The 24,790-nt window shown below is 40.5% G+C and overlaps 3 protein-coding genes across 8 annotated transcripts in view; 2 read left to right on the top strand and 1 right to left on the bottom strand.

Annotated features, from left to right (window-relative positions):
• Positions 1–35: 35 nt before the first annotated feature.
• On the top strand, positions 36–4,752 carry fth1b (ferritin, heavy polypeptide 1b). 3 transcript variants are annotated; one of them, XM_074632706.1, is made up of 5 exons: positions 36–566; positions 2,740–2,843; positions 2,968–3,114; positions 3,332–3,457; positions 3,638–4,752. In XM_074632706.1, exons 2-5 carry the CDS (start codon positions 2,742–2,744, stop codon positions 3,794–3,796), a joined length of 534 nt encoding a protein of 177 aa, XP_074488807.1. In that variant the 5' UTR covers positions 36–566; positions 2,740–2,741; the 3' UTR covers positions 3,797–4,752. The 3 variants fall into 3 exon arrangements, with proteins under 3 accessions (XP_074488807.1, XP_074488805.1, XP_074488806.1); XM_074632704.1 differs by lacking the exon at positions 36–566 and adding an exon at positions 1,114–1,271; XM_074632705.1 differs by lacking the exon at positions 36–566 and adding an exon at positions 1,328–1,477.
• Positions 4,753–5,291: 539 nt separating this feature from the next.
• On the bottom strand, positions 5,292–10,264 carry best1 (bestrophin 1). Its single transcript, XM_074632657.1, has 10 exons — positions 9,761–10,264; positions 9,216–9,512; positions 8,470–8,564; positions 8,129–8,362; positions 7,771–7,925; positions 7,581–7,658; positions 7,279–7,431; positions 7,107–7,187; positions 6,866–7,017; positions 5,292–6,776 (listed from the first exon to the last, which is right to left on the bottom strand). The coding sequence occupies exons 2-10, from the start codon at positions 9,365–9,367 to the stop codon at positions 5,684–5,686; spliced, it is 2,193 nt and encodes a 730-aa protein (XP_074488758.1). The 5' UTR covers positions 9,368–9,512; positions 9,761–10,264; the 3' UTR covers positions 5,292–5,683.
• A 43-nt stretch (positions 10,265–10,307) lies between these two features.
• rab3il1 (RAB3A interacting protein (rabin3)-like 1) overlaps positions 10,308–24,790 on the top strand; it is a 16,566-nt gene continuing 2,083 nt past the window's right edge. Inside the window, exons 1-10 of one of the 4 annotated variants that reach the window (XM_074632681.1) lie at positions 10,308–10,429; positions 10,714–10,969; positions 18,700–18,883; positions 19,013–19,108; positions 21,482–21,559; positions 21,719–21,955; positions 22,141–22,260; positions 22,485–22,613; positions 23,686–23,798; positions 24,025–24,048. In XM_074632681.1, the coding sequence (XP_074488782.1) occupies positions 10,761–10,969; positions 18,700–18,883; positions 19,013–19,108; positions 21,482–21,559; positions 21,719–21,955; positions 22,141–22,260; positions 22,485–22,613; positions 23,686–23,798; positions 24,025–24,048 (1,190 nt within the window). In that variant the 5' untranslated portion in view covers positions 10,308–10,429; positions 10,714–10,760. The remainder of the gene's footprint in view (positions 10,430–10,713; positions 10,970–18,699; positions 18,884–19,012; positions 19,109–21,481; positions 21,560–21,718; positions 21,956–22,140; positions 22,261–22,484; positions 22,614–23,685; positions 23,799–24,024; positions 24,049–24,790) is intronic. The other 3 variants (XM_074632683.1, XM_074632682.1, XM_074632685.1) reach the window with 3 other exon arrangements.

Raw genomic sequence — 24,790 nt, 5'->3', positions numbered from 1 at the left:
GCTATTAAGAGTTATAGTTAGTCAGCAGTCTGTACACACTCACACAGTCCTGAGAGGAGCTCTAATCAGTCCAAACAAGATCACCTGTGTGGATGTAGAATGGGTGTGCAGGGCCTTTGAATGAAACAAGTCATTACAACCAACTTGTGCTGATAAATGTCCTTTTTGATAATAAACGTCCACATCTTCCTGTCCCAGATGGACTTTTTACATGGCAGACATTTTGACTTTTGCTTGAGCTGTATCAACAAAACATGATACTGAAGCAACATGCACTACAACAGATCTCTGGAAATGCTATGGCATGTGGCAAAGTGTCTGTTTTAAAATTATCTTACATCACCCAGCAGCCCATAACAAAATGGCTTAATATTTAATTTTACTTTATGATTGTTGAAAGCCATTAATTGGTAATTTCAGTATGGCGTGAAGTCCTTGAGGGAGCTCAGAAAAATGAGAATTTGAACATCTTACAAATCCACGACAAACTGTACACGCTTCATCTGCTGAGGAAGACCTGCTGCTATGATCGAAAGCTCCAGAAAAGCGACTAAATTGGTCTTGTGGTAAGATTGTTTTGTCAAATGTATCAACATTTATGGTAAATTTGGTAAAAGTGGCCTTTTTAAGTCATTTAAAGGTCCCATATCATGCTCATTTTCAGGTTCATACTCATTCTGTCTGCCTGAATATACCTGTATTTACCCTGTCTGAAATGCTCCGTTTTAGTGCATTTAAACGGAATTGCGTTGCTAGGCGACAGCTTGGGTCCATGTTTACTTCCTGTCAGCTGATGTTATTTACATACACTGCAACAGGAAATAAACTGGGACACATTTAGAATGTTTACGTTTCAAACTGTAATGATTTATATATTGTATATTTGTGACATCACAAATGGACAGAAATCCTGACAGCTTTTTTCAAATGCAGTTTCTGAATACGGGCTGTGTGTGTATTTCCCTGTGGATTGAGTGTTTCGATACTTTCACAGTATTTATATAGGACTTAAGCCTGCTTTATAATAAAAAAACATGAAAATCTCACTTTTTTATATTATGGGACCTTTAATGTCGTAACCACCCCGCCCCTTTAAACTGCTAGTATGAACATAATGGGAAGGAGCGACCTCCTCACGTTATGACAGCAGCAGTGCGTGTTTGCTCTGGCAGCAGGTAACGTGTTCACGTCAGCAAGTATGCTAACTTCTGTCGTTGGGAATTTAACCAGTTACTTTTGTGAGTCCGACAAGTCCGACATCGACAAACCAGGTAACGTTTCGTTTACATAACCGGCTGATGCACAGATTCCTAGTTTACCTGCCGTGTTGTAGCTAGTGATGAACTGATGGAGAGTCACTAGGTAACAGTGCCTAGCAACGGTAACCTAGGGTATCCAGGGCAACGTGACTTGTAGTTAGCTAGTGTAATGCTAGGCTACACCAATAACATCAGGCATGGCTACTTTCCTCTTTAAGGTAGTGTTAGCAAGTCATCCTTCATCATTACATGTATGTTCATAGACGTCTTAATCTTTAGCGTTAATACTTCCAAGCTACGTTATGTCATAAAAGATGTATTAATAACTAGTCAGCTGTGTATCTGGGCAATAAGCTAATTCATCAGAGAACCAGTAGTTCCACTAAACTGTTCACAGTGAGGGGGATTACACAGATAAAGTGTTGCCTGTAGAATAAATAGTTAAATGTAAATAATTCTATGCAGTTTCCATTGTGTCGTGGTCAAAATGAACTGCAAGTAAAGATTAAAGCAAGATATTAACTAGGACAAATCAGTTTTTATTATTATTTCAACCCACCCTTCAAGTGGTGGATGACAGTTATTTGATAATTCATTGGTCTACATGTTTACTTAAAGGTGCAGTCTTTTGGAAATCACTCAGTTTAGCAGGAGATTTAGTGACAAGTAGATATATATATAGTGTGAAGACTAATTTGTCAGGTGATGTCTGCAGGGAAGGTGGAGAGGTGTGGTCTCATCTAAAGTGCATTTGTATGGAAGTTTTTATTGAACTTTATTAGTTGTAACCCACAGAAGACATTCCACAAATGTGTACCATAATTTCCAAATATTTCACTATCCACAAACATGTATTTTTGTATTTGTGTTGTGTAAAGTCACATCCACAAAAATAAAGGGCGAATTGCAAATACGCATAAATAAAGTCCAATAAAAACGTCCATACTGCGGCACCAATCAGACAAAAACAAACAGGAGGAAAGTTACAAATGTCATGTGGCCTATAAATCCACAGGAAGCGATCTGCAAATGCGCAAATGTCATTCCACGTGTAGAAATAGATGCACAAATGCATACATATCACTTTACATGTAAACCTTAAAATACGTATTTACAGAGTAAGTTATGCGTATTTGCAAATCGCCCTTTATTTTTGTGGATGTGACTTTACACAACACAAATACAAAAAATACGTGTTTGTGGATATTGCAGATCATGGTACACATTTGTGGAATGTCTTCTGTGGGTTACAACTAATAAAGTCCAATAAAAACTTCCATACATTTGCCTTTGTCTGGATGTTTGTGGCCAGGCATTGGTTCATGATGCAACACAAACTGCATCCGTTGAGTTCAAGTATCTCCCTGTAGGTGTATTATTAGCAGTCGTCTGTAATGATATACTCCCTTACATTTAACCTGCACAACACAGTGTCATGGAAAAGTGTCCACTCATTTATTCAATGTTGTAATTTATACAGAAATGAGTTCGCAAATCCGACAGAACTTCCACCAGGACTGTGAGGCTGCCATTAACAGGCAGATAAACCTGGAGCTCTACGCCTCTTATGTTTACCAATCTATGGTAAGAAATGCTTTTAAAGCCAGCAATGCAATGTGCATCTTTTCTGCCTTAATGCTCACAGCTCAGTGCTGTTTGTGTGCTATTAAGCAAGACATAAAAAATGATTCTTTATTTTTGTTTTCAGGCATACTATTTTGATAGGGATGACAAATCCCTACCAAATTTTGTAAAGTTCTTCCACGCACAGTCCAAAGAGGAGCGTGAGCATGCAGAGAAGCTGATGAGTTTGCAGAACAAGCGGGGAGGCAGGATTTTTCTTCAGGACATCAGGGTATGTACTGATACTTCTTCTACTCAATTTACAGTATGTAAACGGTGTCCTTTTTCTTGGATAATGTTACCAATATCTGTTTTCTATGTAGATTCACAAAGTACCGGAAAGTGGGGTGCTGAAAGTACCAACTGATGATGCAATTATTAATTCATCTGTTGGTTATTTTTGTAAAATCAATATGACCCCAGGGTTGAATTATTTATGTCCATCTTAGAAACCTGATAGGGATGAGTGGGGGAGCGGCCTGGAGGCTTTGGAGTGCTGCTTGCAGCTGGAGAAAAGTGTAAACCAATCCCTGCTGGACCTGCAGAAAATGGCGACTGAACACAATGATCCTCATGTAAGCAGCAGACTAATGTACACCGCATACTAATGGCTGACTTCAGTGGCATTCAACTTAAAATTAATTTTGCACAGCAATGCTATGTACATTCAGCTTTAGAGAACTCACATCATTTGAACATTTGGAGGATCTGACAGTCTAACAAGATAAACCGTTCTGTCCTTTTTTCCCCCACAGTTGTGTGACTTCATAGAAACACATTTTCTGGATGAACAGGTCAAATCTATCAAACAGCTCGCTGACTGGATATCCAACTTGCGTCTCATGGGAGCCCCTCAGAATGGCATGGCTGAGTACCTCTTTGACAAACACACCATGGCTGACGAGGGCAGTTAAACTGCGCTGGGACGCTCATGATCATCCTGGTCAACTCTGCATGCCACCCTGTCCCTTTATTTATGTTTGTTAGCTGTCAATCAACTGCAAAATTTGCAAAAGGCATAGATGGCTCTCTAAACTGGATTACTGCAGACCTCACTTCACGTTACATACCAGATTAGAATGGATGGTTTTATAGAAATAAAGACTGAGATAACCTTTAATTAATGCCAGTTATGTTCATACTTCCTGATATTTTCCTGATTGTAAACACCAAAAACACTGAAACTAAGTTTGGTTGAACTTTGAAATGCATCTTTTGAGCAATAAGTACTGTATATGGAGGCTGGACTGTGCCAATGTAATATTTTAATTATTTAATTATTTATTTATTTATTTAAATTCAGTTTATAATATCTATATATTTTTTCCTTTTGCTATGAGTCTTAAGCTATGTTCACACTACGAGCAACAAAATGGCCAAGCGTGGCCAGCTACATTGAGTCGCCGTTGGAAGTGTTGCTCAATCGCTTGTTGGTGTAGTTATGTCGTTAACTAGCACTGGGAACTGGCTAATGGCATATTTTTAGATGGAACAGAACAGGTTGACATATGACTGGTTGACGCTTCACTGTGTCATTGGAACGCTGGAAAAGTTCAGACATTCAACTTTATTTGTAGCGCGTCACGCTGGCGTCAGTTTGTAGCTTCATGTCACCAGCTTCCATTGAAAATGACTTGTAGCCTGTTGTTGTGTTGCTCGTAATGTGAAAACAGCATTATGATGTTGAATTCCACATCTTTCACATATGATCCACATTTGTCTCCTGATTTAGCATTTGCATCTTTGTTTCCAGGCTTTTAAATTTAATAATACCTCATTGTGATATTCTCATATACTTTTACACTATATTGTACCTGCAAAGCTTCTGTTATTGAGGATATTAAAAGGGGACAGTCCTCAAACCTGGAAATTGAGGCATGTCATCATTTTAGTACCTGAACATGACCGCTGATGAAGATTTTCTGCGTTGAACTTCTTCTAGTTCTGCATGTCTTGAAAAATAAGCATCTTTGAATTAATTTCTACATGAAATAAAACTTTAAAGAGCAAACCAAGGGACAAATTAATTGGTAGACACATTAGTAAATAGATTAATCCACAATTTAATGACAAAAACAATTACTGATAATTAACTACTTGGGTTTAAATTGGAACAACACACTTAACCCTTCATATTTTTGCTTAGCGTTTCCTTTTAAACGTGTCATTGAGATGCAACCCTCATATTTATGGGTTAACTACATACGGCGACTACGTAAGCTGACTGTAGTTGCTTTAAATGAACGCTATCTGAACACACTGATGTGGATACAAAATTATAATTTTTAGGGGGACAGGTTGATTCTCAGTTGCTTTATTTAATGTGATTTATTCACATTTGTAGTTGTGAATTTAAGTCGAAGTGTACACACAGTTTCCCTGGCTAATAAAATAAATAGTGAAAAAAACTCAAGTTAAATTTTCTTTATTGAAAAAACAAAGGAAACAACATGATACTGAATATTTATTAAAGAGTACACTGAAACAATGCTGAAAAGACTAGTTTCTTTAATAATATACACATTTCGGCTTCTTGTGGTTGAGCTTCAGAAGAAACTGGAGAGTTATTTTTTTCTTCACATGTTGACGGTTTAATCTCTTAAGGTGCTTTTTGCGTCACAAGTAGGTTAATTGTTCTATAAGAGCATAACAGGAAGTAGAGATTAACTCAGTGTTTGTGACAAATACTTCTCAGTTGTATGCCGGGCTCAGATGGCTGTTATGTAGTACAGCTGTAACGTAGATCAGTGCCTGTTTGTGTGAAATATTTTGAATGCCACATCTGATACTAAAACAGTCCGTCACACCTTGTTTTCACAGTCCTGCTCTCTCCCTCCTGCCGCCTTGTTCATGCCACCGGCCACCAAAACGCCCAGCAGGTCCCCTTCAGCCAATGAGATCCCTGAATCATTGGGTGAGTGTTGCTGAATGGTTTCCTCCTGCGATGACGCTGACGTGGAAACTGTGTTCATGTTGTTGCTCGGCCCGCCGTTGGTGCCCCCGTTGCTTGCCCTCATGTTGGTGCCGAAGTTCCCATGGTTACTAAAATTAGTGTGACTTGTACCGTTGCAGAGACTTCCCGTTGTGCCAGCGCTGTTGGTGCTTGTTGCATTAATGCTGCTAGAGCTGCTGTTTGGATTAATGGGATTTGCTGCCGCTGTGCGAGAGGGAGGAGTGAACGAGAACACCCTTTCTCCTCCGCTTCCTGCTGCCCGAGCACTTGGGGTTCCGGGCTGGCTGTCAGCTGAGGGGAGGGCGTCCAGAGTGAGGCGGGGAGGTAAAGGGCGGCGAGACAGCAGGCCGTGTCCAGGTCTGAGTTTAGATATTGGGCAGAGTTCAGGTGGAGGGTCGGGGAAGGAGAAGGTTGGAGTGCTCGGCACCCCGCCGTCCTCACTCAGCCAGGGGAAAGCGGAGGACGGCGGTGGGGGGACGTGGTTGGGGGTGTCGGGAGGCAGCTGCTGTGAGCCAACCATCGGAGGAGCGAGGGAGCTGCAGCTGCGGTCCCACTCGTTCTGCGTCCGCCGGGCAGGGCGAGGGCGAGGCACCGCAGGGGGCACGCAGTGGATGGGTGTTTGTGGGCAGCTGTAGAAACCCGGTCTCTCATAAAGGGGCATGTTGGAGAAGGCATAGTCTGGATCTCGCTCGTGGTTCAAAGGCAGACGGCCTTGATTCGGAGTCGATGGCGCCTCTGGTTGCAGGTAAAGAGGGAAGCGGCTTAGTGGAGCTCCAGGGCGGCGGCGCAGCAGAGAGACCCGGGAGGCGCGAGGAAAGTTGGGGGACTGGACACCGAGGAGACGACCCAGTCCTCCGAGCAGCGGGGTGGAGTAGTTGGCTTCCTCATTTTCTTTGATTTGCCCCAGATTGGACTGAAACTCCATCTCCTCCTTAGGAACACTAGATTAAATATGTGGTTATATGATAGTTAGGAGAGTATTTTTCAGTATTTAAGAATTGACTGCCAGAAAATAAAACCATTACTGAACCTGATGTCCAGGGCTGAGCCCATGAAGGAGGGTTTGCGGTGTTCAGCACTGGCAGCAGTGTAGGGAGGCTGAGGTTCAGACTCATTCCAGTACATATCCCTCTCAACCAGCGGCAGGCTGTCGTACATTTCATCCACAGACAACAAGGACACCTGGGAGGCAACAGAAACCACAGCAAGTAGAACAAGACGGCTTCTGCCTGCGGCTGATGGAAAAAGTAGCAAACAGTTTGAATCCGAACCTGTAAATTGCGATCAACGAGCCAGTTGGTTTCAAAGTCATCATCATCTTCACCAAAAGGATTGATGAGTTGCTCTGCCACCTGAGACCACGAGCAGAAAAAAACATAATACAGCTCAGAGGGACAAATGAATAACGTTTCTTGTGCGGCGTCAGTGTGGGTTGATTCTCACCTTCAGCCAACCGACGTAGAAGAAAAACTGCAGCAGGGTGAAAACAGGCAGGTAGAAGTCCAGATCGTGACCAGGGTAACCCTGAGCTGGATCCAAGAACTGACGACCAATCAGACAAGCCAGGAAGAAGCTGTAGACCGCCACTGTCGCCACCTAGTTAGAAGACACAAATCAGGTGTGTTTCACAACTACCGCTGAGAAGAAAAGTGTCAATTGTCACTGAATGAAAAATATTCAATCTATTTGTTCTACCAGCAAGGCATCTACTACATTTCAGTCACAGCACAGGATATCAACAAAACCTGAGTATAGACGAGAGGCAGGCTGATCCAGTCGTAACCGTACAGCTTCATACACTTTGCCCGTAAACTGTTCAACTCCTATACAGAGGGAAAAAAAGGCTTTTTTTCAAATGTTTCAGAGCTAAAATTGCCACAAAGCGAAGATGTTCAGGCTCTTTTGGCCTGCAGACAGATGCACATGAAGACCTACAGCGAGAATAGCAGTGAGCGCCACGTCGTTGTTGATGCGACCCTCGGTCCGAGCCCTCAGAGCCAGGCTGACGAACCACATGCAGGGAACCCAGAACTTGTTGTGAGGAGAGCGCAAGTCCTCCAGGTGCCTCAGCTCCTCCGACGTCATCAAACCTGAGGGGCACAAACACAGCGTGGAAATGAAGGAATGACTTAGTTCGACCACATCAGATGGAAACTGAACCAGTGACATGCTGGAACTCTTCACACAGTCTCTTCAGGACTTTTAAATAGTGCAATCAGATTCAGCACATTTGGATTTGGTTGTGCTGTATGTGCTGAGACTGGCAGGACCAACAACAGTGGTGGTTTCTTACCTGCCTGCACCACATGCGCCATGGTGGGAAACCTTTTATAGACGGCTGTGCTGACAGAGCGGTAGATGAGCACACCAGAGAGGTTGGCGTATCGCATCAGAGTCCGTCGGGTCAGCCTGGAGGCCTCGTCCGCTCCACGAACATGACCGCCCACTAATGCCGCCAAGCGGTCCGGCCAGGGGACGTTCTCAAACTGGCCCCACCAACGGGACACGACCAATGTGACGTAGAAACCTGAACAAGTAAAGAATTGCATGCCAACCTCCTGTGATTGTTTTCAGGAACAGAGTCTTAGGTTGAGATATAGATTAATGCAAATGAATCAATCAGCCTCAACTCACCCAGCACAAACGACAAAGGGATGAGCTCTGCGTAGCGGTCACAGTATATTGCCAGCTTCTCAAACAGCCTCCTCTGGTCATCATTTAACACAAACCTGATGAAGGAAACATCTATTGAGTCCATTACAACTAAAACACAGGGAGGTGAGCCCTGTGACAAAATATTTACGCTTCTTGTTGTAAAATAAGATATTTTTCATGTTATTATGACATATCTTGTTATTATAACATACCAAATTAATCAGTTTTTACATGAAACTTGTCTTGTATAACATCTAATTTTGTCTTGATATTTTACAAACTACAGTGTATATGTTATAAACAAGAAACTAGTGGTGCGGTTGCAGAATGCAACCAACTGAGTACCCCTCCGCTCACGCTTCCCTTTCCAAGACTGCGGTAACGTGAGCCACCGAGTGCAAAACCATGGTAACACTGTTCCCCTCGCTCAGAGGCCATCCTTATCATAATAACACTACTTTAGGAGCAACGGAAGGCAGACGGTGGCTGGCGGTATCACAATTTTGCACTCTGCAGCTCAAGTTACTGCATTTTCACAAGCGTGTGGGAGAACTACGACGGCCTTAGGGTAACGTAAAGACATGAAAGTCTCTCTCTAGAGCCAGTGTTTGATTTTTAAAACTCTGTGTCGCCCTGAGGAATCCAGTATAGGTCAAACAGTCAGTCTATCCACAGCCTGCTGGACGTCATAAAATATTACTAATGGAGTTGTAAAATGAGAGTACCTATAAACAATACTGAAGAAGTAGTAGAGCAGAGTGAAGATGATGAGCTCTCTGTAGAGCAGTTTATAGATGCTGCCCTTCCATCGCAGGAGCAGGTGAAAGAACGTCCCTAGACCTGCATCAGCAACCCTGCGAGAGTACGTTACTGTCATTGCTGCTGCTGTTGCTTGCTGGCCAACTTGCTGGCTGACTGTGTCGGGACATGAAGGACACCAGTGTGGTGGCGTTCTCTGTGCTTCGCCTGAGCTCAATGTCAACGATAAACCTGGATCTCATAAGGCCAATTTGGTCCCAAATCTAAAACGTAAAGTAAAACAGCAGCATTAGTTATTTCAGTTATTTTCTCTACTTAACGCTACAATCCAGATGTTTGGATTCACTAAAAAAAGGATTTTCCATTTTCTGCACACTTGAAAAAACATTTAAAATTGTATTTTTCCTCATTTTATGGATCTAAAATACACCACTACATGTGAAGAGATGTAGGAGGCAAATACAAATATATGTGATGGACTCAAACACAGGGCTGTGAAGTTGTTACTCACCACACGATATGAAAACGTCTGGCCATCGTACTCGGGATGTGTGGCGGCGGCGTCCGTTGGAATGATGTTGGAGAAAGGGAAGCAGGAAAGAATAAGAGAGCAGGGGACTCCTACACCTCCGGTCACTTGATGTTTTAATCTGTTCCAGCAACAAAGCTGCATTGTGAGGCCAGGTCCTGTTAATCTGAACAAATCTGAGGGCAGCAGAGCACCCACACCGCCACAAGTAGGCTGGTTAAAGACACGAGTGCTGAGTAGTTGTGTTTTTTGGAAATATGACCCTATGAAAGCACTTTACTCAAAGTTTAACACAGTTATTTCTCTGCCTTTTGTTGAACACACCAGTTTGAATCTCATTTCTTGATTTCAGTGAACACCTTAGAGGCAACATTGATTGTTTTCTGTTTGAAGCATCATCCAGTATTTACTCTCTGTAATAACTCTTGATCAGGTGAGACTGTGTGTCCTCCTCCCTCTGCTGGAAGAAATGTGTACAGCTGTGCTCTAACTGGCCAGAAGGTGTTAGTGATTAACCCTTCCTGCCTAACCAGGAGACCGAAAAGCAGGGCGAAGTGCGGACAGAGTTCAATCTTGAGATTATCAAAGCACAATTTCTGCAGTTTTTACTTTTTTTTTTGATGCAGCTGGGGATCAGTTTTGAACACTTCGGTGAGTATATTCTGTGTATTTTTCTGTCCTTAAATCACCCTGGATTAAGTCTCTCGCACTCCACATGTGTGCGATACTTGCATGTTTCTTAACTAAGGTTGAAGTTATATTTGCACTGGATATCTCACAAAGAAACAAATTCCTTTAGCATGACAACCTGCAAATAAAAGAGCCCCTCTGGCTCTGCAGTATTCAAAGAGAGAAGACAAAGTGACACTGTAGAGGCCATGACTCGTCTTTTAATTTGCAGTATGTAACTCTTTCTTTTCTGAATGTAACTTCAGTGGAGACCTTTAGAAGTTGCTGAGTCTCTGCACTGCCTGAGAGAGACATGGATGCTTTCGAGGGAATTCACTGCGTCCAGATTTCCTCTTCTCCACCGTCTTCCAGCCCAGGATACGAAGTCATCAAAACAGGGAGATCTGGAATAGCAGTATATTCCTCTACAGTGTTTTTCGGCCCACCTGATGTCCTGGGACAGACAGCCGACAGACACAAGTGCAGCAGGAAAACTGAGGAGGAAGGCTGTGTTGTTGGACGGTGAGTGTCAAAGAAGTTTGATCTGTGCGGGCTAAACATGATTGGTTAAAAAGGTCATTTGGAGGTGCTTCCCAATGTGTAGTGTTTGATCATTTCACAGCTAATTAACTCCCTAAAGGTTACAAAAATGGCTGTATAAAGGATTCAAATGCTTCATTCTCTACCATATTGGTACCACCTTCACCTACAGAAGAGACCAATATCAGTTAATTTTGCACAATTATCCAACAACAAAATTCTTCTTACATGTGGTTCGATTAGACATGATGTAAAGTGAACTCAACTTCTACCCATCGTGAAGATTGAGCCCTTTAGGACTGTTGATGCGTGTAGCTATAACATTAAAGGGACAGTTCAGGTGTTTTGAAGTGGGGTTGTATGAGGTACTTATCCATGGTCAGTGTATTACCTACAGTAGAAGATGGTCGGCACGCCCCCAGTTTGGAGAAAGACAGGAATACCGACACGGGAGCAAAGCAATGTACTGCTGAGGTACGGGCCGGTACCAAAACATATTTTAGCCACCTAAAAGAAATGAGACAGCTATACAGTTTATGTTTCCAACAGGGAACTGAAGCCGTTATTTATGCTCTGACCAAAGCCACCAGACTCCATTGAAAAAAACAGTAATTTTACCTCACAGAACACGGGAGTTGCTGGTCTACTGTTGCCTTGTTCGTTTAGTTTGTACGCGCTATTGTGTGAGTTTGGTTAGTTCAAGTTCACCAAAGTCCCACAATAGCACAAACAAACTAACTGATCGAGGCAGCAGTAGACCAGCAACCCCTGTGTTCTGCAAGGTTAAAATTAAATTTTTTTTCAATGGAGTCTGGTGGTTTTGATATAACAGCTTCAGTTCCCCGTCTGAAAGGGCTGTCTGACAGCAAGGTAAAGGGGTGAAAATATTCTAAATATAGCATACACTTAGACTGATATTGATTATTTTAGGTGAGCCTTTCTTTTAGGAGGCTATACGTTTTCCTGCCGGCCCTGTTCAAAGCAGTACATTGATTTGCTTCTGTGCAGTAACTCCTGTCTGCGTCTCCAAACTGGGGATGTGCCGACAAATCAAATGACTACATATGTAAACTAGCAAACATAAATCTATATTTAGTCACTAGTTTAACTCCAACAATGCATTATGTTATAGGCTTGTGTTGCATGTTAAGTCTTATTCTGCATTACAGCTATCAGACAAACTAAGTGAAGAGCATCCATGCAGCATATTCAGACAGAGGCATGTTTTCAGTTTGTGGGCGTACTGCGGGGTCAGATTAGGACTTGTTTTGATTTTATTTTTTGCCTTTATTAGATGGTAAAGTGGAGAGCTGAGCGGAAATGAGGGAAGAAAAAGAGATGAAGGATGTTATGCAATAAAAGTCCCTGGCTGAAAGCAAAGAACTCAAATCAGGGACTTTGCGATTACACAGTCAGTCTTAAACCCTCCCAGTCAGCAGGCTGGGAGTTTGCATTGAAACCCTTGGAGTGATTAGTAGAGCCTGAGTGCTACCAGATTTTTGAGGCCGATATTTATATTCAAGAGTAAAAGAAAATCTGATCATGATATGTCTGTTTATGTTTTGTGAAAAGAAGTTCCCATTTAATTTTTCTTTATTCAAGGAATTTCTGTCCAAGGTATGTAGCATGCAGAACATTTTACAATTGTAAAATAATTCTAACCGTCAGTGCTCTTTAGTGGACAAACTATGTAATGGAGACACGGTTTCTGAAGACACTCATTTATTTGTCAACATAGAGGTTGATACTAGTAAGTTTTGATTATTTTGCATGATTGCACCACAATTTTAAATTTTAATATGTATTATAGTGGAATTAGTTTGCAAAGGTAAAACAAATGCAAACAATATGAAGTATTTATTTGCAAAGCTGGACCACCTATTGTGCAAAGCTGGAAACTAATTTTAGGCTTTAGCGTGTGTAATTTGGCTTATGCTTCAATTGAAACTTTTATCAACTGAAATGATAAGGGCCTGAAGGTTAGTCCTGCTTTATTACTCAATCTCGACCCATCTTGAAGTGTGTCCCTCTTTAATTTGTTTTTATTATTTTAGTATTGTGCTACTGTTTATAGGTTACATACTACTAGATTAAAGTGTTTAAATCAAATTACCACAGACAGAGCAAATCTGGGGCCGGGTATTCCAGCATAGATAGTAAAGAAAACTGGTCCAGCACCTCACCTTTGCCCTCGGACCTCCACTCCACTTTTGAAATGATTTTATGTTTACTGAACAATGTTTGGGGCTTGAACCCCCAAGTTTTCCTTAAAGGTTAAAGGTGCTATTGATAATATTGATAATATTCAGCCACTAGATAGCACTCTCTCCCTCCCCCGTTCCATTGCATTCAGCTCACAACAAGTGGTTGCCAGTTCGTTGCACAACATGCATATTTTACGGTCGAGTGGAGTGAGAGGGAACTGTGGGAAACTGTCACTAATGATAACGTAGCATTTATCGTCAAACTCAGCCATTCATCCATTTTTTTTTCGTAGCTTGACCGTCGTCAGTAAGGGAAGCTGGTTAAGTCGGCATCGATGTAGACTTGCTGTTGGTTGGTTGGTTGGGATGGCACTTAATATGGCGTACCCTGAGGAAATGAGGAAAAGAGAAAAAATGAGGAAAAAGATGAGGTCGTTGGGAATATCAACATTTTCCTCAGACATATTATAAAATTACGAAGAAAAACAATATACAACTCAAATTACAATATATTAACTTATTTTTATCCAAAAAATGAACTTCCATGGCCTCCGCCATTTCTGACAACGTCAATAAACACGTCACAAGTTGTGAATTCGGAGCTTTGAGAAACTTTCCACTCAGGAGGTTGTGAATACGACATGAGGGGGCGTTCATATGGACTCTTCTTGTAAACATGGTAAACACGACCCCATTTGAAGGCAACAATAATCGCTGACAACACAGAGATACCACTTGATCCCAATGTCGTTATTCTATTGGCTCACAAGCCTTGTTAGAAGTGGGAACTAAACATGTCTTCCACAGAGATAAACAAAACATTCATTTTGGATACGTCAATTTTTATATATATATATTTGTTATATATATATATATATATTTATTTATAGTATGTACTGTATATATATATATAGTATGTATATAATGTATATATAGTATGTATATATATATATATACATACTATATATATAATGTATGTATATATATAGTATGTATATACTATATATATAGTAGATTGTGAGGTTGGGAGGTTGTAGGAGGTTGGGAGGTTGTAGGAGGTTGTAGGAGGTTGGGAGATTGTAGGAGATTGCGAGGTTGAAGGAGGTTGTAGGAGGTTGGGAGGTTGTAGGAGGTTGTCGGAGGTTGTCGGAGGTTAGGAGGTTGTTGTAGGTTGTAGGAGTTTGGGAGGTTGTTGTAGGTTGTAGGAGGTTGGGAGGTTGTAGGAGGTTCGGAGGTTGTTGTAGGTTGTAGGAGGTTGGGAGGTTGTAGGAGATTGGGAGGTTGTAGGAGGTTGGGAGGTTGTAGGAGGTTGGGAGGTTGTAGGTTGTAGGAGGTTGGGAGGTTGTAGGAGGTTGGGAGGTTGTAGGAGGTTGTAGGTTGTAGGAGTTTGTAGGTTGTAGGTTGTAGGAGGAGGTTGTAGGAGGTTAGGAGGTTTTAGGTTGTAGGAGGAGGTTGGGAGGTTGTAGGAGGTTGTAAGAGGAGGTTGGGAGGTTTTAGGAGGTTGTAGGTTGTAGGTTTGAGGAGGAGGTTGGAGGAGGTTAGGAGGTTGGAAGTTGTAGGAGAAGGTTGGGAGGTTGTAGGAGGTTGTAGGTTGTAGGAGGAGGTTAGGAGGTTGTAGGTTGTAGGAGGAGGTTGGGAGGTTGTAGGAGGTTGTAGGTTGTAGGTTTGAGGAGGAGGTTGGAGGAGGTTAGGAGGTTGGAAGTTGTAGGAGAAGGTTGGGAGGTTGTAGGAGGTTTGTAGGTTGTAGGAGGAGGTTAGGAGGTTGTAGGTTGTAGGAGGAGGTTGGTAGGTTGTAGGAGGAGGTTGTAGGAGTTTAGGAGGTTGTAGGAGGAGGTTGGGAGGTTGTAGGAGGAGGTTGTAGGAGTTTAGGAGGTTGTAGGAGGAGGTTGGGAGGTTGTAGGTTGTAGGTTATAGGAGGTTGTAGGTTGGAGGAGGTTAGGAGGTTGTAGGTTGTAGGAGAAGGTTGGGAGGTTGTAGGAGGTTGTAGGTTGTAGGAGGAGGTTGTAGGAGGTTGGGAGGTTGTAGGAGGTTGTAGGTTGTAGGAGGTTGTAGGATGTTGTAGGTTGGAGGAGGAGGTTGTAGGAGGTTAGGAGGTTGAAGGTTGTAGGAGAAGGTTGGGAGGTTGTAGGAGGTTGTAGGTTGTAGGTTGTAGGAGGAGGTTATAGGAGGTTAGGAGGTTGGAGGTTGTAGGAGGAAATTGGGAGGTTGGAGGAGGTTGTAGGTTGTAGGAGGAGGTTGGGAGGTTGTAGGAGGTTGGGAGGTCAGGGCGTTAGGAGGTTGGGAGGTTGTAGGAGGAGGTTGGGAGGTTGTAGGAGGTTGGTCGGTCAGGGCGTTAGGAGGTTGGGAGGTTGTGGGAGGTTGGGAGGTTGTAGGAGGTTGGGAGGTCAGGGCGTTAGGAGGTTGGGAGGTTGTAGGAGGTTGGGAGGTTGTAGGAGGTTGGGAGGTCAGGGCGTTGGGAGGTTGTAGGAGGTTGGGAGGTTGTAGGAGGTTGGGAGGTTGTAGGAGGTTGGGAGGTTGTAGATTGTAGGAGGAGGTTAGGAGTGTTGGGGAGTGGATGCGCCGTCATGTGACCAGTGAGAGAAAGAGGCAGAGACACTACTGGTTTTTCTTGCCTGGTAATAACAAGGACACGATGATGAGAAGAGAAACAGTGACGGACACGGCTGTAAAAGTGTTAACAAAGTCGGCGTTACACTTTTAAATCGTTTTATTTAGTTGTTGTTGTTCATCAGTTCAGAGCGCTGCTAACGGCTGCTGTTTGTCGGTTGACTACGTCAGCGTCCGCATTCCATCGCTGATTTAAACCGGCTGAGATTTTAACTGACACCAGCTAGCGTTAGCATTAGCTCAACTAATACAGTAGTTATTGATATAACAACAACAACAACAACAAGAACATCAACAACAAGAACAGCTGGAGGACGCTGGAGGAGAAGCTGACAGACACACACACAGACAGGGAGGGAGGTTTATATATCTGCTGTCCTGGACACTGACCGGGTAAGTAAGGGCGGACATGAGGGGAAACAATCCCGAGCTACTAATAAAGTTATATCTGTTAGCTAACGACGAGCTAACAGCTCTAGTTCATGTTGGTGGTGGTGTCTGCAGCTCTCAGCAGGAACTCTGTGGATTAAACACGAGATGTTAATTCAGCAGAAGAGGGTCTAAATTAAACTCCTCAGAGGTCTGTAAATCAAAGAGATTTCACTCTTTAGAGCTGATGAAAGAAGATATCTTGATGTTTTCTAAGCTCTCTAAGCTGATGATGAGCAACTTATGTGTGAAGTGGGACACATGTAAAACAAATATATTATATTATATTGAAATGTAAAGTGTACAGAACAGCCTAATGTTTTAAACATTTTTAAATTGTGTATTTAACAGATTTTGCATCCTAATCTTTGTAGTATATATATATATATATATATATATATATATATATATATATATTTATGACACTATATATATATATATATTTATATATATATATATTTATGACATATATATATATATATTTATGACATATATTTATGTATATATATATATTTATAACATTATATATATATATATATATATATATATTTATGACATTCTATATATATTTATGTATATATATATATTTATGACATATGTATATGTATGTATATATATATGTATATATATATATACAGTATATATGTATATATATATACTGTATATATATATATATAATGTCATAAATAACACTCAGTTACCAGTTTATTAGGTATAGCTATAGCTAAAACTAATTCAGTCTCAACAGCCCTGCAATAAATCATATGATCAATGAATTATCTTGGTTTTATGAATTGGCTGATATCTTATTGCACATTTTTGTTCAAACATTGTCTATAAATAGGGTGGACAAAAGTCACTTAAAAGCATAACAAAAAAAACTGCAGCCTCTCAAAAACGAAATAATATAACCTTAATGTTATTAGTTTTAGCCAGGTATACCTAATAAACAACTGAATGTATATTAGTATTGTTAGTATTGCAATTAGTATTGCTGATGAAAGAAGATATCTTGATGTTATCAGACTCAATTCGGCTGTCTAAGCTGATGACGAGCAACTTCTGTTTGAAGTGGGACACATGTAAATAAACTTTATATTGAAATGTAAAGTGTACAGAACAGCATAATGTTTTAAACATTTTTTAATTGTGTATTTAACAGATTTTGCATCCTAATCCTTGATATGTATAATGTCATAAATAACACCAGTTTATTAGGTATAGCTAGCTAAAACTAATTCAGTCTCAACAGCCCTGCAATAAATCATATGACCAATGAATTATCTTGGTTTTATGAATTGGCTGATATCTTATTGCACTTTTTTTTTTAAACATTGGCTATAAATAGGGTGGACAAAATATTAGAAACACTTAAAAGCATAACACAAAACAGCAGCCTCTCAAACAGGAAACAATATAACCTTAATGTTATTAGTTTTTTTCCAGGTGTACCTAATAAACAACTGAATGTATATTAGTATTGTTTTTTTTTTTATGATAATCATATCTATTTTACCCCATATCATTCAGTCCTACATGAAAATGATGGTTTAGTGTTTTATTTGTTTATTTGTTTTTTGTTTATTTATTCTGCACAATTTAAGACTATACAACATAACAAAAAAATAAATAAATGATATACAGTGCAGGAAGAGGCAAAAAAAACCACTGGGCTTATCTGAAGACTAAGACGAGATTAATATAAAGAAATAATATGACTACATAATAGTGATAACAAACAATTAATAATAGTGATAAAAAACAATTATAATAGTGATAAAAAACAATTATAATAGTGATAACAAACAATTAGGTTTCGCGCTCCTCCAATTTCTGTTTATCCATTTGTGAATGAAAAACTCCAAAACTGAAATGGTTTAATTTGTAAGGGACAAATTACAGTATTAAACATAAATGTTGCAATGTAATGTTAATGTTTTAATGTGTTATCTTAAAAGTTGATTTACATCTGCAGCCCCATGGCAGTCAAAATTAAAACACACAATGACGCACAACACTTCTAGCTTTTAGTTGTGTTTAGTGTGTGGTTAATGGGTAAAACTTTTATTTTAGAATCAGTATTATTATTGTTATTATTCCATTTTTAATAATAATACCTTCTTATCTTGTTTCCCTTTTACTGTAATACCTTCTTATCTTATATGTTTTATACCGTATATGTAATACCTATTTATCTTATATGTTCTTACTTTATATGCTTTTGTCATACAGTATATGATCTTTGCCTGTTTTTAGTTTTTTACTTAAAGCTCATTGAGTCTGCGCCTGTAGTATGAATGTGCTATATAAATCCAATTTGATTGAACACAAAGCAAATATAATAGGCAAATTGTTTTGTATCAGTCATCTTTACATCAACCCTATATCCTACTAAACTGTCTTTATAGCAACCCAGTTTAAGGAGTGGACATGAAATCTGTATGTACTGAATATATTTCTACTTGTGTGAAGGTTGGTAGATCTGGATCCAGAGCCGAAGTCCAGAGTGGCGGGAGTAGGCCAGGCAGTGCCCACCTCGGGCAGGGAACATGGCGCCCTCTCCCGGCTACGTAGCTTGTCGCTGGAGCTCAGAGAAAAAGAAATCAGAGAAAAGGGTTCGGAGATCCTCAGTGAACAGCTCGACGCTGCAAAGAAGGTCTTGTAACCTGCTTCATGCTAACGCACACAGACACGCAAAGCATTGTGTAACCTGAAAAAAAAGTTGACAATGCAAACGTCCTTCCTTGTTAAATGGGATTGTGACACTTTCTCTTACACATTTTAGGAACTGAAACTAAAGGACAAGGAGTGTGAGCGTCTGTCACAGATCAGGAATCAGCTGGAGGAGGAGCTGGAGGAGCTAACTGCCAGTCTGTTTGAGGTAAGCAATAATCATTAGCCAGGTTTCCACCAAAAGTTCCTGGGATTTTTAGTCCCAAGAACTACTTTTCAAGGAACTAAAGGGTTCCTTCAGCCCACTGTTGTCTGCGATTGCACTGTGGTTTAAAGACCTGTAAAGATTAGGCTAATTAGTCCGCTGACGTATGAAAAAGCAACATGACTTCGGACGAGGGCTGCTGGTGGTCACAGCGATAAACACACTCTGCAGCCTGCAGTTCAGTGTGCCCGCCTGTTTCATCTGAAAAACATGTTGGAAAAAAACAAACAAAAAACAACATTTACTGCTGCATAGTATATACTGATGCACGTTGGATGTAATGAATGAAATGCAGAGGAGGAAAATGAAAATAAGAGCGACTGTCTCCACAGTAAATCATCTGTTGTGGTTGATGGTGAAACAATCAGAAAATAACTTATTTTTCTCTCATTCACAGCACCATCGTGCTATCTTCTAACGTTACCACTCGCCCTAACGACATCTCTCTCTCTGTCTTTTTTTTATTGAGCAGAGCCTAACCTTACTTTTAATGTTATAAAGCAAAGAAAAATGTTCTCTCCTCGTCCTAAAATGGTCCTAAATTGACACTAGAGTACTTCCTTGTTTATGAATGAAGATTTGAAGTCGTTGGAGCAGCGGCTCTGTGTGTGCTTCACCAGTCAGCGACGATCATTCATGCAAAATACACCCCGAAAGTTTCGGTACTTTCAGAAAGTACTACCCCCTGACCAGGGCCTTTTTGGGGGGTAAAAAGGCCCTGTAAAATGTCCCCGGAATTTAATTTAGACCCGGGTCCCTGTGGTCGAAACGCAACGAGTTCCTCAAAAGTTTCTTATTTCCGGGGGAAAGTATTGCTCTCTGCTGACTGCACTGTAATTTTTACTCTTAGACCCTGATGATGCATGATGAGGAAGTGACGTAATGCTGTGATGCATTACGAGTCTTCACAATTTGCACTGTAATGAAAATGTTTACTGCAAGTTTAACACTGCAATATTTCAGCTTTTCCACTGTAGGGAAACCGGGTTCACTAGGTAGACAAAACCCCTTCAGCTGGAATAGTTTAAATCTGCACATATCAACATTTTATGATATTATCAATGGATCAAATCAGATCAAATGACTGTGTGTAATGTGAAAGGGATCGAACCCAGGGATGAACCCACGCAGAATTATCACCAGACTTTTCAGCTCCCCTCAGCTCTACGGAGAGCTTTAGCCTCTCGTAGCACAACTGGTTTTCTGGCCCAAGAGCTGCAATGATCATTTTTATTACCAATTAATATATTAAACATTAGAAAATTGTGAAATATGTCCATCATGATTTTCCAGACATCTCGTTTTGTCTGATTGTCTAAAACCTAGATAACCTCCCCAGATCCTCAATTTACAATGATATAAAATTGCGAAAAGCACCAAATCCTCACTTTGGAGTCAGAAAGCAGGTTTATCAAGCTCTGAGTGTGAGGCTGCATTCATACCAGATCGGGCGTTGCGGCGATCGTGTGGGAGAGTCACTTTAATGACTCATTAACTGCAACGATTAATGTCTTTTGTTCCCTCATGGCTGGATTGTACAGCTATGAATCGGCATCAACTCTGAGTAGGTTGAACATGAACATAAGAAGCCATCATCAATGGAGCTCTGACACTACGATTCACCATGGCAACAAGTAAATAAAAGGCAGAGCCTACATTTTAATCCAGTCAACGTAGAGGTATTAGTACATGTACAGTATATGCGGACTGTGCACATTTATCTTTAAAAAAAAAAAAAGTCAGAGCATGGTAAAGCTTCAATAACACGATAAAGTTTTATTCAGTGTTGTCCATTAATTCATCGTTCACCAGACTTGCATTGTGGTGGAATCTGACTAGTGACTGTAAACTCATAATATTATAAGAATTATGTTCCGTCAGTACGATCAATCACATCACGAGTGATAGAGATCATTATGTTCAAAGAAATGTCTGACAGCGCATAAAAGCTGTAACTTTAGATAGTCCTGACTACATGTCCTGAAACTAATATCCAACCAGGGTTTTGATTCTGACGGTAAACCTCAGCTAATTAATGTGCTTCGATACGCGCTTTGATGCGGACTGAATGAATGAGGAAATAAAACGGCGTGTCTGGCTCTGTCAGAGAGGTGACGGAGAGAAACTCAGGGTTTGTTAAAGAAAACCTGCCAGCGAGCAGGTTGGGTTCACTGAGTCAGTTGCCATGGTAACTGACCCAGAGTTTCCAGAGTAGAACAACTTCTAATCAGATATTTCAGACTAGCTTTTTTAAAACCACAGTATAGATAGACAACAGACCATATGTTCATGGTTCATGTTTCTTCATCACAACAGGAAGCTCACAAGATGGTGAATGAAGCTAACGTCAAACAAGCAGCAGCAGAGAAACAACTGAAGGAGGCTCAGGGAAAGGTGTGTGATGTTTCATGACCCTTTGTCCCATTCAAATTCATTCATAGCAGCTTAACCATTTTTGAGTTGAGCTGATTTGATCTGATCTTCCTCCCATCATCAGACATTTGGCCCTTATCTAATGTAGTTCTTTATAGTTTTTCTGTGTTTGTCTCCCAGATCGATGTTCTGCAAGCAGAGGTGACGGCGCTCAAGACTCTGGTGTTGACATCAACACCTTCGTCACCAAACCGCCAGCTGCATCCACAGCTGCAGCCGTCCGGACCCAGGGGAGCGTACAAGCATGTCGGGGGCCACGTCCGCAACAAGAGCGCGAGCGGTGGCTTTCCATCCTCACCTGGAAAATCAGAACCCTCCTCAGTTTCCATTCAGCCTACGGCCAAAGAGGACCGAGAGGTATCCTGAATGAAGTTTGTACTTTTGCCTCTCTTCTCCTTTGTGCATTTCTCTGTTTCTACCTTTCATTCTTGTTTCCAGGCTCTCATATCTCAAGTACTCTTTGCTTTTTTTCTTTTCTCTCAGTACTAACCTCTCCATGACTTGTTCTTCCTCTCTGTCTCTGGTGTCTCTTCCTCTCTCAGCCTGCTGTTCCTGCTCTTCTCTCTCTAATACTCTGCCTCGTTCCTGGCCAGTCTGTCAGTGTGACCTTTGACCATTACTGGCAGGAGCGGAGGGAGGGTCTGGACACTGACAGCAGACAGGTAACTGCATCCTTTCCGCTTCATAAGTCTTCCGATTTAGCTGCCGGCAGATGGATCTGTATTCTGTAATTGTTTTTCTGCTTTTACAGGACAATGAGCATGTTATTCCTGCCCCAGAGTACAACGTGACAATAATACACTGGATCTCTTGGATGAAAAGTAGAGTGGCTGTTGTTGACACACCAGACAGGCAGTTTTAATGATGGATTTTTTTCTTTTTGCAGATGGACTCTGTTCTGTATGCAGAGTTTTTGATGTGGAAGGAGAATCCAAGTGTGGAGCGCTCCTCTGCCTTTTTGAGTCGCATCTATAGAGAAGACATCGGACCCTGCCTCTCCTTCACAAGATCTGAGGTCAGAATCTCACTGCTTCTTTACATAAACACCACTGCGTTTGAAGTAGGGTCGTCACAATATCAGATTTTCGGTACTCGATTATCATGGCCTGCTAGTATGTCATAAAAAAGCCATAAAGATAGTATAGTACTGTATGTCAGAAAACATTCATAGTACAGTACTGTATATCAGAAAAAAAGTCATTGTATAGTCTGTCAGAAAAAAAGTAATAAAAAGTCATAGTATAATATATCAATACAACGTTATAGTATAGTATGCCATATAAAAAGTCATAGTATAGTATGTCATAAAAAGTAATAGCATGTCATAATAATAGCATGTCATAATAATAGCATGCCATAATAATAGCATGCCATAATAATAGCATGTCATAAAGAGTAGTAGCATGTCATGAAAAGTAATAGTATAGTATTTCATAAAAAGTCATAGTATAGTATTTCATAAAAAGTCATAGTATAGTATTTCATAAAAAGTTATAGTATAGTATTTCATAAAAGGTCATAGTATAGTATGTCATAAAAAGTAATAGTATAGTATTTCATAAAAAGTTATAGTATAGTATTTCATGAAAAAAGTAATGGAATAGTATGTCATAAAAATGTCATTGTATAGTATATCCATAAAAACTTATAGTATAGTATTTCACAATATAGTATGTCATAAAAATCATTGTATAGTATGTCATAGTATTTCATAAAAAAGTCGTAGTATAGTACGTCATAAAGAAAGTCATAGTATAGTAAGTTCTAAAAAAATCAAAGTATATAAATCATATCGCCTAATAGTCATATAGGGTTGTCACAATATCAGATTTTCACTGTACTTATCGTGGCCAAAAGAATTCACTACATCAATATTATGGCTATCTATAGAAAAACAGAAAAAATAAAATAATCAAATTCATCTTTAACTTTGTTTATTGTGTGCTTGGTGTCTTTTTTGGCAAATGAATTACACTCATGATACCGATATTTCATTTTTTAAATATCACGGTTATCGTCAATACTGGTATATCGCAACACCCCTAGTTTGAAGTTATGTTACCATTGCTGCTTACTGTTCTCCACAGCTGTCGCAGCTGGTGCAGAGTGCAGTGGAAAACAACTCTTTGACTATCGAGCCTGTGGCCATGTCGGCGTTACCGATGGTTAAAGCCTCAGCTATTGAGTGTGGCGGCCCAAAGTGAGTTATCACATCTACATATCTTCTATCATCCTGTCCTCTCTTTCACTATTCACTGCTAAACAATGACTAAGTCAACCCTGAAAACCCACTCTTCTTTGGTTTTGTATTCTCCCCTGATGATTAATGGTCATAGCAGAAGGTTTTTCATTGTCTTACCACGTACGGGTTTAATCAACGGGCACATTTCTAATCACTGTCTGATTTAAACATCTTTTTTTTCCAGTGGCTTTAGGGCACCAATAGAGACGTAAGTCCTCTCGGGAACAATCACCTGTTCAGCTTTCCACTAACACTAATCACTGTAGCATGAAATGAAGTCTGCCTATCCAGGCATCTGAAAGGTTGTAAACAAATCTGTAAATGAATGAGTTCTGCATGTGTCTGGATTTATAGTAATGAACTTTTTCCTCTTCCAGTGACTAACTTTCTCTGATTGTGCACTACTATTGTTTTGCTGTTTCCCTACTAAAATGTTTTTGTATTTGTGTGTTCTCACTTATTAAGTTTTAATTGAAAGGAAGTCCAGTTTCATTGTTAATAATACCTGATGTGATGCAACTAATGTTTGCTGTGATAATACAGTGACAGAGACCCTGTTCAGACCTGGTACTAACATGCCTCCTGAGTGATCGGATCACAAGTGGACAGCTTTAAGTACGTCTGTTCACACCTGGCATTAGAATGCGTCTCCACATGCGTCTTGAGTGACCACTTGTGATCCGCTCTATATGCAAATAAACACGTAGTAAACACACGGCTAATACAGCAGATGTTGTGATGTAATATTACATGAATGTCAGTAGTAATATCCTACATATTCATGAATTTTATTAACATAAAAATATAAGGTTATTTTACCGGTGGTCCCCGGGGATGAGAGCGAGCGAGCGTCTGTCAGCTCAGTGCAAAGCACCGGAACAAAAACACCAACACATCACCGACAGTATGATAATAATGCACTTTGCGTGCCTAGTCTGTAGATTATGTAA

The sequence above is a fragment of the Sebastes fasciatus genome, chromosome 4 (assembly GCF_043250625.1).
Source record: "Sebastes fasciatus isolate fSebFas1 chromosome 4, fSebFas1.pri, whole genome shotgun sequence".
Classification (NCBI taxonomy): Eukaryota; Metazoa; Chordata; class Actinopteri; order Perciformes; family Sebastidae; genus Sebastes; species Sebastes fasciatus.
The sequence above is the reverse complement of the archived record's forward strand: the minus strand, read 5'-3'. Positions and strand labels throughout refer to the sequence as shown.